Source organism: Myotis myotis, unplaced genomic scaffold (genome assembly GCF_014108235.1).
Source record: "Myotis myotis isolate mMyoMyo1 unplaced genomic scaffold, mMyoMyo1.p scaffold_m19_p_19, whole genome shotgun sequence".
Classification (NCBI taxonomy): domain Eukaryota; kingdom Metazoa; phylum Chordata; class Mammalia; order Chiroptera; family Vespertilionidae; genus Myotis; species Myotis myotis.
The window spans coordinates 10,303,223-10,318,863 of record NW_023416323.1 but is presented as its reverse complement, the minus strand read 5'-3'; the positions used below and the strand labels follow the sequence as shown (position 1 = coordinate 10,318,863).

The following is a 15,641-nucleotide window of genomic DNA, read 5'->3' as shown; positions in this document are numbered from 1 at the left end:
GGGTCCCGGGTTCGATTCCGGTCAAGGGCATGTACCTGGGTTGCGAGCACATCCCCAGTAAGAGATGTGCAGGAGGCAGCTGATCGATGTTTCTCTCTCATCGATGTTTCTAACTCTCTGTCTCTCTCCCTTCCTCTCTGTAAAAAATCAATAAAATATATTAAAAAAAAAAAAAAAAAGGAAACTACCATTTAAAAAAAAAAAAAGATAGGAAGCTGAGATTTGAAGAGGAAGCATGGTTCAGAGCACAGCATTTAACCAGAGAATGCCAGGCTACAGTCCTGGTCCTGTCCTGACTCTCTGTGCACCCTGGGACAAGACTATGTGACTGGGTCACATTTGTGTAATGAGTGTAATGAGTGGCTAGTGAGCAGTCAGACAGAGGGAAGCACAGGTGGCATGGGGCCTGGCCTGAGATATGTGGGGATATTCTGATAGTTCTTGATGGCATGAGCCTCCCAGTAGTCTACCTGTCTTAGACATGGTACCCCTTCTGTGTACCTGGCTTTTGTTTCCCTATCTGTCCTTGTTCAACAGAGGCCTCCCTTGCAGCTGCTCCACCTGTACACCCTCACACACAGTGCTCACATCTTGCAGATTCCTATCTGCACCTAGCACCCACCTCACCTCTGGAAAGCCCTCCCTGACCCCTAGCAGAATTCCCTTGCAGTGGAGTTCTGTAGCTAGGATCCTGGCCCTAGTCAGGCCCAGTGGTGACCTAATACACCACCTTCTCTTCCAGGCAACAGAGACATCCAAATGATCAGCTGTGGGGCCGATAAGAGCATCTACTTTCGCAGTGCGCAGCAGGTAGAGTGAGGTGGCCTTCTTGGGGGCTGGAGTTTGGGGGCTTTTCAGAGTTGTCCTTTGAAGGCCCTGCCTGCCCTGCCAGGGCTCCGATGGGCTTCACTTTGTCCGTACTCACCATGTGGCAGAGAAGACCACCTTGTATGACATGGATATTGACATCACCCAGAAGTACGTGGCTGTGGCCTGCCAGGACCGCAATGTGAGGTAAGGAACTGTGCTGGGCTCTTACTCAGCCTGGCCTTGGCTGCTTTATAAGTGGGGCCTGTATGGGACCTAGTTAAGTCTGTTTTCTCATGAGCTATCTGCTCTCCTTCACCCTGCTCATCTGGTCCCTGAGAAGCTGAGTGGGCAGAGGGACCCAGCAGGTGTTTCTTAGGAGCTGGATTCACCTAGGCTTAGCCTCCAGATTAGCAGAGGGTTCCTTCAAGCTCTCCAGAAGCCTATGTGGGGTGACTGAGAGGTGCTGATATGGCTTATAAATGTATTCTTTCACCTATATTCCCTGAGCACTTGTCTGGGATAGACAGTAGCAGCAGTGAGCAGGGCAGCTCCAGGCCCTGCCTTTACAAAGCTCACAGTCCTGTGGAGGAGAAGTGGACACTTCACCAGGCAGTGACAGCATGAAGTGGTCAGGGCTGGGATAGGGGAAGCCAGAGGGGTGGGCTCTGGAGAGATACCTGAACCCACCTGGGAATAAAGCAGGGCCTGGTGGAAGGAATGTCTGAACGGAGACTGTGAAGGACCCAGAGGACTGAGCCAAAGGAGGGGAGAAGAGAGTGTGCAGAGGGCATAGCATGCACAAAGAGGTTCTCACCTCCTTCATTTGCTCATTCAAATTGGGTGCCAGGCACTCAAGCTTGCTCTATGGCAGGGAAGAGAGGCATTAACTCAACAGACACCCTAATAAGTAATTTCCATGACTTCATCCTGAGATGGGATTTCAGTCCAGGCATCGAATGGGGGATAAGCAGTGGCAGTGGGCTTCCAGAGAGAGGAGGAGGGGGATAGGCAGGTCCATGTTGGCCATATTCTGCAACCACCTCCCCAGAGTCTACAACACCATGAATGGAAAGCAGAAGAAATGCTACAAGGGCTCCCATGGCGATGAAGGGTCTCTGCTGAAGGTGAGGAGCCACGGCCCCCAGGGTGAAAACTAAACACAGACCTCACACCAAGGCTCCCCTTTGTATCTGCTATCCTGGTCAAAGGATCACTTGCTGGCCAACTATTCACTCTGGTCTTGCTGAGAGCCAAAGAGTAGCCCACACTGCTTCACCTTTATTTACTGAGCCCTTCCCCAAGTGGAGCCGTTTTGAGTGGCAACAGAATGTGGTGGGAAGATTCAGAAAGGCCTGGGCTCTCTTGCCAGGCTTATCCCCTGCCTGTGTTATCCAGGCCAAGGCAAGGACCTTCTCAGAGCCTCTGGACGGGGTAAGAGTTCACACGACTGTAACCTTGGGCAAGTGTTATCTTTCCAGTCTGGCTCATCATCTGTAAAATGCAGATACAGAGAGCTTCTGTCACAGGGGTGTTCTGTGGAGGAAATAAGTCACACAGGTATAGTGCTAAGCACAGGGCCTGGCTGCCATCAGTACCATTGTTGTGGCTGTTAATTTCTTTATCTGTGAAATGGGAACAGTTCTTATCGAATCAGGGTGTGTGTCGTGAGGGCTATCTGGGATGAGTCCATGTCCCAAGTGTTCAGCACGAGGGTGGTCCTCAATCAGTGGGGGCTGGGAGGGTGGGGAGAAGCAGGCAGCACAAAGCATCACTTGCATCCTCTTCTCGGCAGGTCCACGTGGACCCCTCAGGCACCTTCCTAGCCACAAGCTGCTCTGATAAAAGCATCTCGGTGATAGACTTTTACTCGGGCGAGTGCATTGCCAAAATGTTTGGCCATTCTGGTGGGTGTACCTCCCTACGTGAGACATCTCCCCACCTGTCCCCACATAGCCTTCTGACTCAGAAGGTCAATGCAGCTTCTCTGCTCTGTTTCTAGAAATTGTCACCGGCATGAAGTTCACCTATGACTGTCGTCATTTGATTACAGTATCTGGAGACAGGTGGGAAAGGCGTCGAGGCTGCCCCTGGCTGACCTCCCTTTAGGAGTGGGTGGGACCTACACTGTGGGGAGAGCAGGGGCTCAGAGACTGGAAACACCAGGCTCACAACCTGCCTGTGCAGAGAGCTCTTCTGAGTGTTCCAGCTTTCTCTCTCCTTGATCAGCATGCATCTTGGTGTCACACCCAGCCCTGAGTTCAAATCCCATATCTGCTACTTATTTACTTGTGACCTTGAGCAGGCCATTTCCCTCTCTCAGCCTCAGTTTGCAACTTTGTAAGAGAGTTGATACCATCTACCTTGAAATGATATGGTGAAAATCAAATTTGATGATCATATATGTCATTCTGATATATTTCCTTATATGAATTATATATATACTAATTTATAATAAATATAATAAATAAAAATAAATTTCTTACCACATGGTTGTTACTCAAAGAAGTCCCTTTTGTCACTCCCTTCAATTTACTACAATGCTTTCTCACAGCCCCCTTCGTTGGTCTGGAGGACTTCAGAACAGGTCCTGGTTAGCTGTTCTGGAGCCTACGCAGGATGTGGACCTGACATGGTCTGGAGCCCCTGCACTAAGCTGATGGGCTGTGTTTTCCAGAGGTGCCAGGAAATTTGGTCTTGGCTGTGATGACTCAGGTAGCTTCAGAGTTAGATTGCAGCCATAGTTATTGTTCCTCCCCTCCACATCTCTCTTTGGCCTCTATAGCTGTGTGTTCATCTGGCACCTGGGCCCAGAGATTACCAACTGCATGAAGCAGCACTTGCTGGAAATTGACCATCTGGAGCAGCAGCAGCAGCAGCAGAATACAAAGGATGGGAAATGGAGCAGCCACCCCAGGTCCTGGCAGCCAACTATACATACCCCATCTGTCCTCCCTCAGAGGAATATGTTCCTGCCCTAGGCCCCAAGATGCATGATGCTGGGGACGTAGCCACAGCCAGGACAGCCCTGGGCCCTGCCTTCTGTGCACTCGCAGTCTAGGATGGGAGATGGACTTTGAATACCAAGTTGTGATAACACATATGAGAAGGGTTTTGGAGTGGAAAAGCAAAGTATTTGGAGAGCCTGTGAGCACTGTAATATGGGAAGCCCCAGGAGGCTCCGGGTGTAGGGAGGAAGGTCAGGACAGGGTCCAGTGGCGTTGAGATATCTTCTACTCTTTAAAGTTTTTATGCTGAAAGACCACTTTTATTTGGAGTGAATTCATGCTCTAGTTTTTTATTTAGGATTTTGGTTTGGAGGTCTCAGTTTTATTGGGAGATTATGGGATTTTTTTTTTTTTTTTAATCTCTCTCTCCTGCTCCTGGAGCTGTCCCCATCTCTTTGTCTTGAGGCTTTGTCATTGCCTCCCTGTGGGGACCAGCCCTTGATATGTGCTGCCTATCCTGCAGTAGTTTTGGAGATATTGTAGATATAGGCACCTAGGGAGAGAGCAGCTACCTTTGGCTCCTGGTTTTGAGTCTCACACCCTACCCTGGGGCTGGGGCTGGGGCAGGTCCTGGTGCCAGTGCCCACCTCGTGTCAAGCATGTTTTAGTCTCCTATATTCCAAAGGAGCTAAAAATCTCATTGCTACCCCCTACTTCCTAAAACAGAACCCAGCAGCTCAATACTTAAGCCCCACTATCTGCTTTGCTTTTCAAAGGTCCCATTGCTATGGCTCTTGGAGTGTTTGTCTTATTTTTTGAGCCCAGACTTTCTCATATCTCATTTATTATGGTGATATGTTTCTAGCAGAGAAGTGAGACCTCCCAGCACCATCTTTTTTTTTAAAATATATTTTATTGATTTTTTTACAGAGAGGAAGGGAGAGGGATAGAGAGTTGGAAACATCGATGAGAGAGAAACATCGATCAGCTGCCTCCTGCACACCCCCTACTGGGGATGTTGCCCGCAACCAAGGTACATGCCCTTGACCGGAATCGAACCTGGGGACCTTTCAGTCTGTAGGCCAACGCTCTGTCCACTGAGCCAAACCGGTTAGGGCTCCCAGCACCATCTTGACCAGAAGTTAGTAATATGTTCATTTGGAATCTAGCACAGGGTCCTGGCCCTAGGCAGGTCCCTCTAGTACCCTACTTACCTATTTCTCTCCTTGACTTCCTCATTCCTGGTTTCAGGCAAGAGACATATGCATCCATGCCCAACAAGATTTGCTCCCTAAGATCTGGAGAGCAGACAGAGGATGAGCTGGAGGAAGAGTGTGAACCTGAAGAATTACTGAAGACGCCATCCAAAGAGAGCTTGGATTCAGGTTGGGAAAGGGGCCCATCCAAAGGAGCCCTCTTTTGATCTATGTCAGTGTAGGGGTCATTGCTAGGTTTCACCCACTGCTTTGTTTTCATGCCTGGCACATACTAAAGTTCAATAATCATATTTTAGCCAGGACTCTGTCAGTGTAATAGCACCAGACTCTCATTGGCTTAAACTGGAAAGAGAATTTATTGGTTCATGTACCTGAAAATGTAAGAGGATTGGCTTTGGCATAGCTGGATCCAGGTAGTCAGGTGATGTTAAAGGAATGTATTTTTCTGTGTCTCTTAGATCTACTTTTCTCCATATTGGCTTCCTTTCCTGGGAGGGATGTAAAGAGGATGTCCCAGAAGAAACAGAGCATGTTAACCAGAAGACAGAACAAATTTTATAGTTCAGGCAAAAGGGAGAGCAGTAGCTTAATGACTTTACAAAAGACCAGGCCCTCTATAAATTTCTGCTCCTCTGCATATTGCCTTGTGACGTAGGCCCTCATGGTTGTAAGATAGTTGCTTAAGTTCCAGGCATCAGAAGCATGGTTGAATAGGACATTTCCTCCCAGAATCTTTTAGAAAGGAACCTTTTCCCAGAAGCCCTGACAGACTTTTCTCGGGTCCCCCTGGCATGATTGCTCCAGCTATGAGAGAGGCTGGGAATAGTGATTAGCACTAGGTGCTTTTAGTGTGGATGGTGGGCTCCAGCAACAAGGGGCCAACAGGCACAGGCCAACTGATTGCTGATTGGCAGGCAACAGAATCATGAGAATTCAGCTTTGGGGGAAATCAGGATAAGTTAATTTTCTTCATCACCCACCCTCACTCCTGATCCAGTGTCCTCTCCAGGTGTGACTCCTTATAGGCCTTTTCATGAACATTAATATACATATGTACGTATCCATAGGAAACACAAATTTATGCCCATAAATTGTATTATACTACGGTATCGTTCTGTATCTTTTTCCTCTCAAAAGTATCTTATCTACCTGTATGTTGGTGGCTACAGAGCAGAGACTTCTCTCTTTTAACCAGCACCATAGTAGGGTATTTTAAGTTATTCCCTCTGGGTGGGTATTTAGGCTTTTTCTAACTTTATACTGTTGTGCAGGAGGCTATGCTGACCACCGCTAGTCCTCCTCAGGCATTTGTGAGAGTGTTTCCCCAGGACAAAGGCTGAGGACTGGCAATGCTAGGCCCCGGGTTAGTATATTTTTTCTCTTAAAAGAGAACCCTAAGGGCCCTCCAAATCCACTTACTGCCTCACCCATTTTCCCTCTTCCTTCCCCCATGTTTTTGCCAGCATTTGATAGTATGAAGCATTTTAATTTTGGTCACATCTTATGGGTAAAACATTATATCCCATGGTGTAAATGTGCATTTCCCTGACAATTAGTGAGGTTGAGCATCTTTTGATATGTCCGTGGGTTCTATATTGTCTGCTTGGAGAATTGCCCATTTATATATGTTGCCCATTTGGTTGTTGGGTTACTTATTCTTTTTTCATGGATTCTGTGTATCTCTTCAGATCCTCAGTGCCTGCTGACCAACGGCAAGCTGCCACTCTGGGCAAAGCGGCTGGTGAGTCTGCCTGGAGACTGACACCTGGGAACTAGCACAGTAGGGGTACTCTCCTCCATGTTCTTATTTATTTTCCTCTCCATATCTCTCTTCCCTGGAGAACCCCATCACTCTTCTAGTCTCAGCTTAGATAGCCCTTCATTCATGCAACATGTATTTACTGAGCACCTACCCTCTGCTAGACATTGTAATGGGCATTAGACACAGCAATGAATAAGGCAGACAAATCTCTGCCTTCACAAGCTCATTTCCTTACATAGGAGATGAACAAGATCCACAATAAACTATTTTTGGAGCTGGTAAGTGCTATGAAGGGAAAAAATTTGAGAAAGAAAATAATATTAGGATTGAATGGATGATTGTTATCTTTGAGGAGGGGCAGGCTAGGAGCTGGTAGTATACTAGTAGAAGCTGGTAGCAGAATCCTAAACCCTAGGTTGGAGGGTTTATTTTAGGAACAATATCAGGCCTCAGATCAGGCTTGCAGGGAAATACCTCCTGCAATCCTCTTCCCTGCAGACAAGATCAGGGCATCTGGCCATGCTCTCTCAGGCCCCCAAGCTTCCCGTTATTACTGTATACTAGAGGCCCGGCGCACAAAATTCGTGTGCAGGTACGGTCCCTAGGCCTGGCCTGTGATCAGGGCCATCTTTCCCGGCTGCCCACAGCCGGCCCCGCCCCCCGCCACTACCCATCTCCAGTTCCCCATTTGCCATCAGATGGTCGGAGCCTGCTGGCCAGGGGAAGGGACCAAGAGGTCAGCTGTTTCTGCCCACTCGTTGGCCCTTCTCCCGCTGTGGGTCACCCTTCGTGTGTGGGGTGACCAGCAGGGCGGCAGCTTTGGCCTGGTGCCACCCGTGTCCCCCGCCACCCACCCCCAGTTCCCCGTTCGCCATCGGGCGATTGGAGCCTGCCGGCCAGGGAGAGGGATCAAGAGGTGGTCAGTGTGCCTCATAGTGACTAGTCAAATTGTCGTCTGGTCATTCCGTTGTTAGGGTCAATTTGCATATTACCCTTTTATTACATAGGATAGAGGCCTGGTGCATGGGTGGGAGCCAGCTGGCCTGCCCTGGTGGGCCGTCATGGTGGGGGGTCCCTGCTGGGGGGCAGGGCCACAGTTGTTCTGGTCTCTGGTCTTTCCATCGTTTCAATCACTGGGCTTTTATTATATAAGATTATAATTGGAATTACATTCAGCAAATAATCACTGTACATTTGCTTTATGCAAGCTTTGTTTTAAGTCTTTTACGTGTGTTACCTCATTTAATTCTCATTGAGATAGGGGCTTTTCTTTTTTTTTTTTTTTTTTCTAGACTTTCTTTTTTTTTTTTTTTTTAAATATATTTTATTGATTTTTTACAGACAGGAAGGGAGAGAGATAGAGAGTTAGAAACATCGATGAGCGAGAAACATCGATCAGCTGCCTCCTGCACATCTCCTACTGGGGATGTGCCCGCAACCCAGCCGGAATCGAACCTGGGACCTTTCAGTCCTCAGGCCGACGCTCTATCCACTGAGCCAAACCGGTTTTGGCGAGATAGGGGCTTTTCATATCCCCATTTCACAATAGGGAAATTGAGGCCCAGAGAGGTTAAGTAACTTGTCCAGGGTCACACAGCTAGGAATTAGAGGACATGGAATCAACCCTAGGTGGCCTGAGTTCTCAAACACCCACCCTCCACTGTCTCAAGCAACAGTCTGGGTAGCAGGCATCAGTGGGCTGGACCAGGGTGGGAGGGGAAGTGGCTGTATCTTGGATGTGTTTGAATGACAAAGCTGATAGGTTTTGCTGAAGAACTACAATGTGGAGTATGAGGGACAGAATAAGAGAGAGGAATGAAGGATGACCTTCAATGTTTGGGGCCTGAGCAACTGGAAAGAATAGCTGAGATGGGGAAGGCTTTAGGAAAGCAGATTTGGGGGGAAGATCAGTTTTCTTTGTGTTTGCTTTGAAATATCCACTAAACATCCATTGGAGCTGTAGGGCAGTTGCATGTATACTTCTGAAGTTTAAGAGCAAGGTTCAGGCTGGAAATAGATGTCTGGAAGTTATTTCTGAGTAGTCTTTAAAGCCAAGAGACTGGATGAGGTCTGTGCAGTCCCTGGCCCTTATTGGAGTTCGTGATCACTTGGCTGGCTGCCTGACCATCTCATCATCCTCAGCTTGGAGATGATGATATGGTGGATGGCTCAGCCTTCTACACCAAGCACAGCTACCAGCCACATGGCCGCTGGGCAGAGCGGGCTGACCAGGAGCCCCTCAAGACCATCCTGGATGTCCGTGACCTGGATTGCTACTTTACCCCCTTGAAGTCCGACAGTCTGGAGGACTCCGTTCTGGATATAGTGAAGCCACAGAGCCTGGCAGGCCTGCTGAGTGAGGTAAGGACTGCCCCTGCTCCACAACTGTCTGCTTAGGACCTGGGGGCTCTGTGCTCTCATTTTGAAAACAGGCCTACCTCCCACTTCAGGGGCACGAGAGGATTGCCTGAGATGGTAGAGGGCAGAAGGGTGAGCCCAGGCCCGGTGCAGAGTGAGACTTCTTAGGGCAGACCAGGAATCTAGGAGATGGGTCACTTTGAGGATTAAGAGCTTGGTCCCAAGAGCAGGCCTGTGCCTGAGTAGAGGGGCATTTGAACAAGTGGAGCTCGGCTCTACCTCTTCCCTGCTGTGTGAATTAGAGCAAGGCTTGCCTCTCTGGGCTTCAGGTTTCAAAAATATAGACATTTAAAAAAAAAGATGACTAAAAAGATTTCTTAAAATGGTTATTGAAAAATAGCCCTCAGAGGCCTGGCTGGGGTGGGTGGTTCAATTGGTTGAGCATCATCCTGTGCATGAAACATTGCCTGTTCGATTCCTGGTCAGGGCACACACCTGGATTGTGGGTTTGATCCCCAGTCGCAGAGCATACAGAAGGCAACCAATTGATGTTACTCTCTCACATCGATGTTTCTCTCTATATCTACCTATCTATCTTTCTCTCTTTCTCTACCTCTCTCCCTCTCCCTTCCTCTTTCTAAGCATGTCCTTGGGTGAGAATTAAAAAAAAAAAATAGCCCTCAGAGAACTTTTACAGGAATTCAGTGCTGAGAACAGGGCCTGGGTCCCCTTAGAGGTACTGAAGCAATTTTAGTTCTTATTTTATTATTTTGCAAATAAAATCCTTCTTTATCCTATTATATGTTTTTTTTTATTGTGGCATAATATATACATGCAGTTATGCACAAATCTTAGGTAAATAGCTTGATGAATTATTACCTGTATATATACCTATGTATATGTACCACCAAGGTAAATATAGAGCATTTTCTACCTCCAGGAAGACCTCTGTGCCCCTCCCAGTCAGTACTTCCACCCAGGGTAACCAGCATCTGACCTTTTCACCATGGACTGGTTTGTCTGGGTTTTTTTTGTTTTTTTTAATATATTTTTATTGATTTCAGAGAGGAAGGGAGAGGGAGAGAGAGACAGAAACATCAATAATGAAAGAGAATTGGTCAGCTGCCTCCTGCATGCCCCCCTACTGGGGGTCGAGCCTGCAACCCGGGCATGTGCCTTTGACCAGAGTTGAACACAGGACCCTTCAGTCCGCAGACCAATGCTCTGTCCACTGAGCCAAACCAGCTAGGGCTGGTTTGCCTGTTTTTGAACTTCATATAAATAAACACTTAGAGAGTCAGAGCCATACTTATTCCTTATTTGTAAAGGGGCTTATGATAATGCAGTTGGATACAGAGAGAGCTCATGGTGAACAAAAGGCTTGGTCCAGGCCCTGGTGCGCAGTGAGCATCCAATAGTGGGGGCTACCATTATGCCCAGCTTCTTTACTGTAACACTTAGAAACTTGGAGGGGCCCTGGTTGCCACAGCTGCCTCAGATGGCTGTGCCTCTTCACCCCATAGTCAGAGAGTCCCCAGGAAGATGGCTGTAGGAATCCTTCCTTCCTGCCTCTACAGAAGGAGTGCTCTGAAGCCAGAGAGGTCGTCAGCTCCCTGGAGGTAGAGGTGACCGTCCCAGGGACAGACAGGTGAGTATCCTTCACATCAAGGGGAGCCTTAGTTGGAGAGAGGAAGCCTCAGCTGATAGGCACATTCTGGAAGAACTGCTCTTGCAGTAGGCTGTGGGAGTGGGGAGGAAGGGGTATGGCCCAGATGGAGTAGAAGCCCAGCACTGCAGCGTGTTTCCATGGTTCTAGGTGGAGGTGCAGGGCACTCTGGGGGGAAGGGAGCCTTTGGAGGAGGGAGGAGAGGCAAAGTAGTGCTCCCAAGGGGAGCAAGGTACAGATGCTTCGGGGGTCTGGGTAGGGACCAGTTGTTTACTAAATAGTATGTTATCATTCCCTCGCTCCACCCTATTGGCACTGCAGCAAGTATGGCTCAGAAGAAGTGGAGAGGGAGCCTGGAGACCAGCAAGGTGACTCCTATCTCAGGGTCTCCTCCATGGGCTCGAAGGATCAGAGCAAACTTGCGGGTGAGTGGGGGCCTGGCAAGGACCCTGCTGTAGTCTGTTCATCCCACCAGGCCTCTTTCTGGGCACTGATGATGACCTTAGCCCAGTTTTCCTGAAATTCAAGAGTCTATCACAGAAGACAGACATGGTCCTTGATGTTACCAGAGGATTCTGGAGCCAAACTGCCCACTGAGGGCAGCCCAGCTCTGCCACTTCCTCCAAGTGTAACCTTGTTGTCCATAAAAATAGGGGGCGAGTATTATCATCCCCATTCTCCAGATGGGGAAACTAAAATCCAGAGAGAAAGTGAACCACTTACCTGACTCACCCAAAAAGAGCCTGGCTTTGGGTTCCTGACTCTCTCATATCCCCTCCCTGCTTCTTTAGATTCAGGGGATTCAGAAGCCTACTTGGAGCGTACCTTGACCACCATCCATTCCTCCCCTCCACAGCTGGACTCAGACCCTCGGTTTGATGTGACAGTGACCCCTATACCAGGTAAATGGGCCAGGCATGAGGAAGGGCAGTGCATGGGTCTTGCTTAGGGGGTGGTCATGATACATAAACACTGGCCCCACATCAGCCCTACACTTGGTGCCCACTGAGCCTCACCTGGAAGACAGAGCCATCAGTCTGTCCTTCTCAGCCTGGTGGCATCAGGGTGTGTGCTGGGCAAGTCCAGCTTTCTCCGTTGTTAAGTGTCTTTGTCAGGGTATCTGCCATGACTAAATGTTGAAGGTTCTCTCCCGCTTGCTCCCTTTGCCTCTCACAGCATGCCCAGGAACTGCAGAAGAGTTGTCGCGGCCTGAGCTGGCAGGCATATCCAATGGCTCCCTGCCCCAGACCCCTGAGCAAGAGAGGTTTCTCCGCCATCACTTTGAGACGCTTACTGACACCCACCATGAGGGTAGGGCCCTGCTCCTCTCAGCCCTACCTGGGCGGGCCATCTTGTGCTAGGCACTGTGTGGGCGTCTCTGGGTTAGGGCTTTCCCTAGCAGGGCTGATGAGAATGGTGGGAAGGCATACGTTTTATCTTCAGGACTGAGCTGCACAGTTTCTTCTTCCTGATCCAGTTGCTCTGTGTTATCTATTGATGTGGGTTTCAGATGATTTGCCTGCTGCTTTGTGGGTCTGTCTGGACCTAGGACTAGTTGGCTAGGGGGATTCTGAGGTCTCCCTTGGCATCTTCCCCTAGAGCTCTTTCACAGATCCCTAAGAGATGTGACGGCCTCTGCGGATGAGGACTTTTTTAATCCCCGGCTGAGCATCTCAGCCCAGTTCCTCTCACGTCTCCAGAAGACATCCAGGTAAGAGCTGGTGAACTACTGAACCTTCCAACTTTCTGTATTCCAGGATGGGGCTATGTCCTCCCAAGCATCCCAGGGCAGGCACAACTGCCTGGTTTCCTCCCCACAGGCTCAACCACACCTTCCCTTCCCCGCTGCACCTGCACCTTGTGAAGTCCCCGGAGGTCAAACTCATAGACCTCCAGGGGAACCAGGCCAGAGCAGAACCAGGTACTGGCTACACCTTCCCAGGGAGGACCAATGTGAGTACTTGGGCCACCTCCTCAGGACATAGGGCTGGGAGCTGGGAAGCCTTGTCCTCGCCTCATGGCTATGCTTGCAGGTCCTCTCTGGGAGGAAAGCTAAGGAGTCGCTTGACAACCTGGAGGCCTGGTGCCCACTGAGTGAGTATCACCATTCCTAGTAAACATCCCTGGGCTTCTCAGCAAATGGCCCTGGATGCCCAGCTGAACCATGGGTGGGGGTGGGGAGGGTCCACTCAGAACCTGCAGCCATCCTGGGATGGGGCCCTCTCAAATCAATTTTGTGGCTTGGATGTGAGAGTGAACTGGCTGCTTCCTTTACAGCCCCCTGCCTCACAGGCCCACTTCCTGTGTTCCCTCCTCCTCAGCGCTGCCCACAGATAGGAAGCCTCTGGCACCCACAAACCTACCCACTCCAGGCCTCCACATCCCCTCTACCTGTTCCTATATAGAGGCCACTGCCAGTTCCTGTGCCAAGATGTCACCCAGCATTTCCCTTGAGGACAGTGAGGACCCTGTCTTGGTTGACAAAGAGAGAGGGAGACCCCTCTGCAGGCCCTCATCCCTGGGGAAGCTGGCCTCCATGGACCAGGAGCTTCAGGCCATCACCACCACAGCAGCAACCAGTTCTGACAGTGAGGGCCGAGAGCCTGCCCTGCCCTCCCAGGGCAACTATGAAGCCCGGGCCAGCTTCAGGCAGACCCTGTCAGGTGTCTGTGACAGGCTCTTACTGCCCTCACCCCCACAGGAGCCACCTACTACTTGTGTCTGGTCCCAGGAACCTGTGGCCACCCAGTCCGATGTCACAGTCACAACAGCTAGCTTCCCGGCTTCCAGCCCCGTAGATATGAGCTCCCTGAGGCTCCACAGCTCCACCTTTCTCCCAAGGCTTCTGGCCGCTGAACCCCTCAACACCCCTGCACACCCCAACAGCCCCCCACTTCCAGAGGCCATGCCTGGCAGCATCACTTCCCTCCTGGAGCTCACCCCTGGTGAGTATCACCCTTGGGATAAGGGGTTGTCTCTCAAGCTCATCTCATTTAACAGCTCCAAAGGTAGGCACTTGACCTGGCCACAGGGGCTATGCCATTCATTTATTCTTTACTGAACTATTTAGTGAGCACTTTGTATGTGTTGGGCTTTTTGTTCTAGGCCCTGAGGACATGGATGGGATGAGGTGGTAAACAAGACTACAGAGAATTGACACCTTAATTGGGGAAGATGCCCCAACTAAATCTATGAGGAAAGTGTTAAGTGTATCACGTAGTGATGTGCTAAGGAGGGAAATAAAGAGAAAGGGTTTAAGGAGTTAGAAGCGGGGGCAGTTGTTACAGTTTTTTTTTTTTTTTTTTTTTTTTTTAATATATTTTATTGATTTTTTACAGAGAGGAAGGGAGAGAGATAGAGAGTTAGAAACATCGATGAGAGAGAAACATCGATCAGCTGCCTCCCGCACACTCCCCACTGGGGATATGCCCGCAACCAAGGTACATGCCCTTGACCGGAATCGAACCCGGGACCCCTCAGTCCGCAGGCCGACGCTCTATCCACTGAGCCAAACCGGCTTCGGCGGAGTTGTTACGGTTTTTAAAACATTTTTTTTTTTTATTGATTTCAGAGAAAGAGGGAGAGAGAGAAACATCAATGATGAGAGAGAATCATTGACCAGCTGCTTCCTGCATGCCCCCCACTGGGATTGAGCTCGCAACCTGGGAATGTGCCCTGACTAGGACTCCTAGTTCATAGGTTGACGCTCAACCACTGAGCCACATCAGCCAGGCTGTTGTTATAGTTTTAAACAGAATGATGAAAAAAGGCTTCAGAGAGAAGGTGGCATTTGAGACGTGTAGGAGGGGAGGAAAGGGAGGCTTGGGGACTGAGGGAAGTACATACTGCAGGCAGCGGGACAATAATTGGGATCAGTCCAGTCACCATGGCCTCTCTTAGACCAGCTATAAAGTTAGAGGTGTCTTTTTCATTCCCTCCCTTCTATCCCCAGATGCACTCAGTGTACTCCGGGACAGCCCTGGACACTGGGGAGAGCCTGGAGTGCCAGCCAGAGTCCTGTCCCCAGCTCCACTTGAGGTGAGCAGTGTGGGGACCATTGTGCACAAACTACAGACTGCCTTCCAAGAAGCCCTGGACCTTTACCACCTGGTGAGCCAAGCCCAGAGTCAGGAGAAAGGGCTGAGGGAGTGCCTTGGGACTGTCTGGCCTGGGTGGTTCCTAACAATATTGGCACCCTTTGCAGATGGTCTCCAGTGACCAGTTGAGTACCAAGCAGCGGCAGGCACGGACTGAGCTAGCCTCCACCTTCCTTTGGATCCACAGCCAGTTAGAGACCAACGACTGGCTGGTTGGGAGTGATGTGGCCCCAGCCCAGGCCCTCCCCAGCCCTGACCCCCCCTCCCCACCTACATTGTGCCCCCTGGCCAGCCCAGATTTGCGTGCCCTGCTGGAACACTACTCGGAGCTGCTGGTGCAGGCTGTGCGGAGGAAGGCACAGGGGGACTGAGGGTCAGCAGCCCTGCTACTTTCTGATGAAATAGGTATTTTTAAGCAAATAAACAGACAATTTGGAGGAATGGTTGCTGGTGCCTATCTTGGCACATCCACAAAGCTCCTTCAGGTGGATGCAGGGAGGGAGGGTGGAGGGCAGTGCTCTGGTGGACCATCCCAGAGAACTCTCATAAGCACTGATGCTAGGCCCTGTTCTCGGAATCTGTCAATGGGAACATGGACCACCATTCCCAGGAAGTTTTGTAACTGCAGTAATGATGATCCCAGCACTTGGTTTTTGTGTTGCTTATCCTTAGCCCACTAAGCTGCTAAGGGATCATATGTGGTCCTTGCCCAGTGAGACCCACCTGTACCCCAGAGAGTGGCCAGTCCTTCTTTCCTACCCGCTACTGATGCCCAAGAACCCACTG

The 15,641-nt window shown here is 49.9% G+C and overlaps 1 protein-coding gene across 1 annotated transcript in view; it reads left to right on the top strand.

The window, feature by feature from the left end:
- Nucleotides 1–15,226, top strand: part of WDR62 (WD repeat domain 62) — a 58,031-nt gene extending 42,805 nt beyond the window's left edge. Inside the window, 20 exon segments of the mRNA XM_036345836.1 lie at nt 743–810; nt 893–1,014; nt 1,859–1,934; nt 2,603–2,714; nt 2,810–2,873; nt 3,593–3,724; nt 5,007–5,140; nt 6,661–6,713; nt 8,877–9,095; nt 10,616–10,740; nt 11,080–11,183; nt 11,550–11,660; nt 11,935–12,069; nt 12,358–12,469; nt 12,579–12,711; nt 12,792–12,852; nt 13,036–13,050; nt 13,053–13,703; nt 14,711–14,868; nt 14,963–15,226. Of these exon segments, the coding sequence (XP_036201729.1) occupies nt 743–810; nt 893–1,014; nt 1,859–1,934; nt 2,603–2,714; nt 2,810–2,873; nt 3,593–3,724; nt 5,007–5,140; nt 6,661–6,713; nt 8,877–9,095; nt 10,616–10,740; nt 11,080–11,183; nt 11,550–11,660; nt 11,935–12,069; nt 12,358–12,469; nt 12,579–12,711; nt 12,792–12,852; nt 13,036–13,050; nt 13,053–13,703; nt 14,711–14,868; nt 14,963–15,226 (2,849 nt within the window).
- Nucleotides 15,227–15,641: the final 415 nt, after the last annotated feature.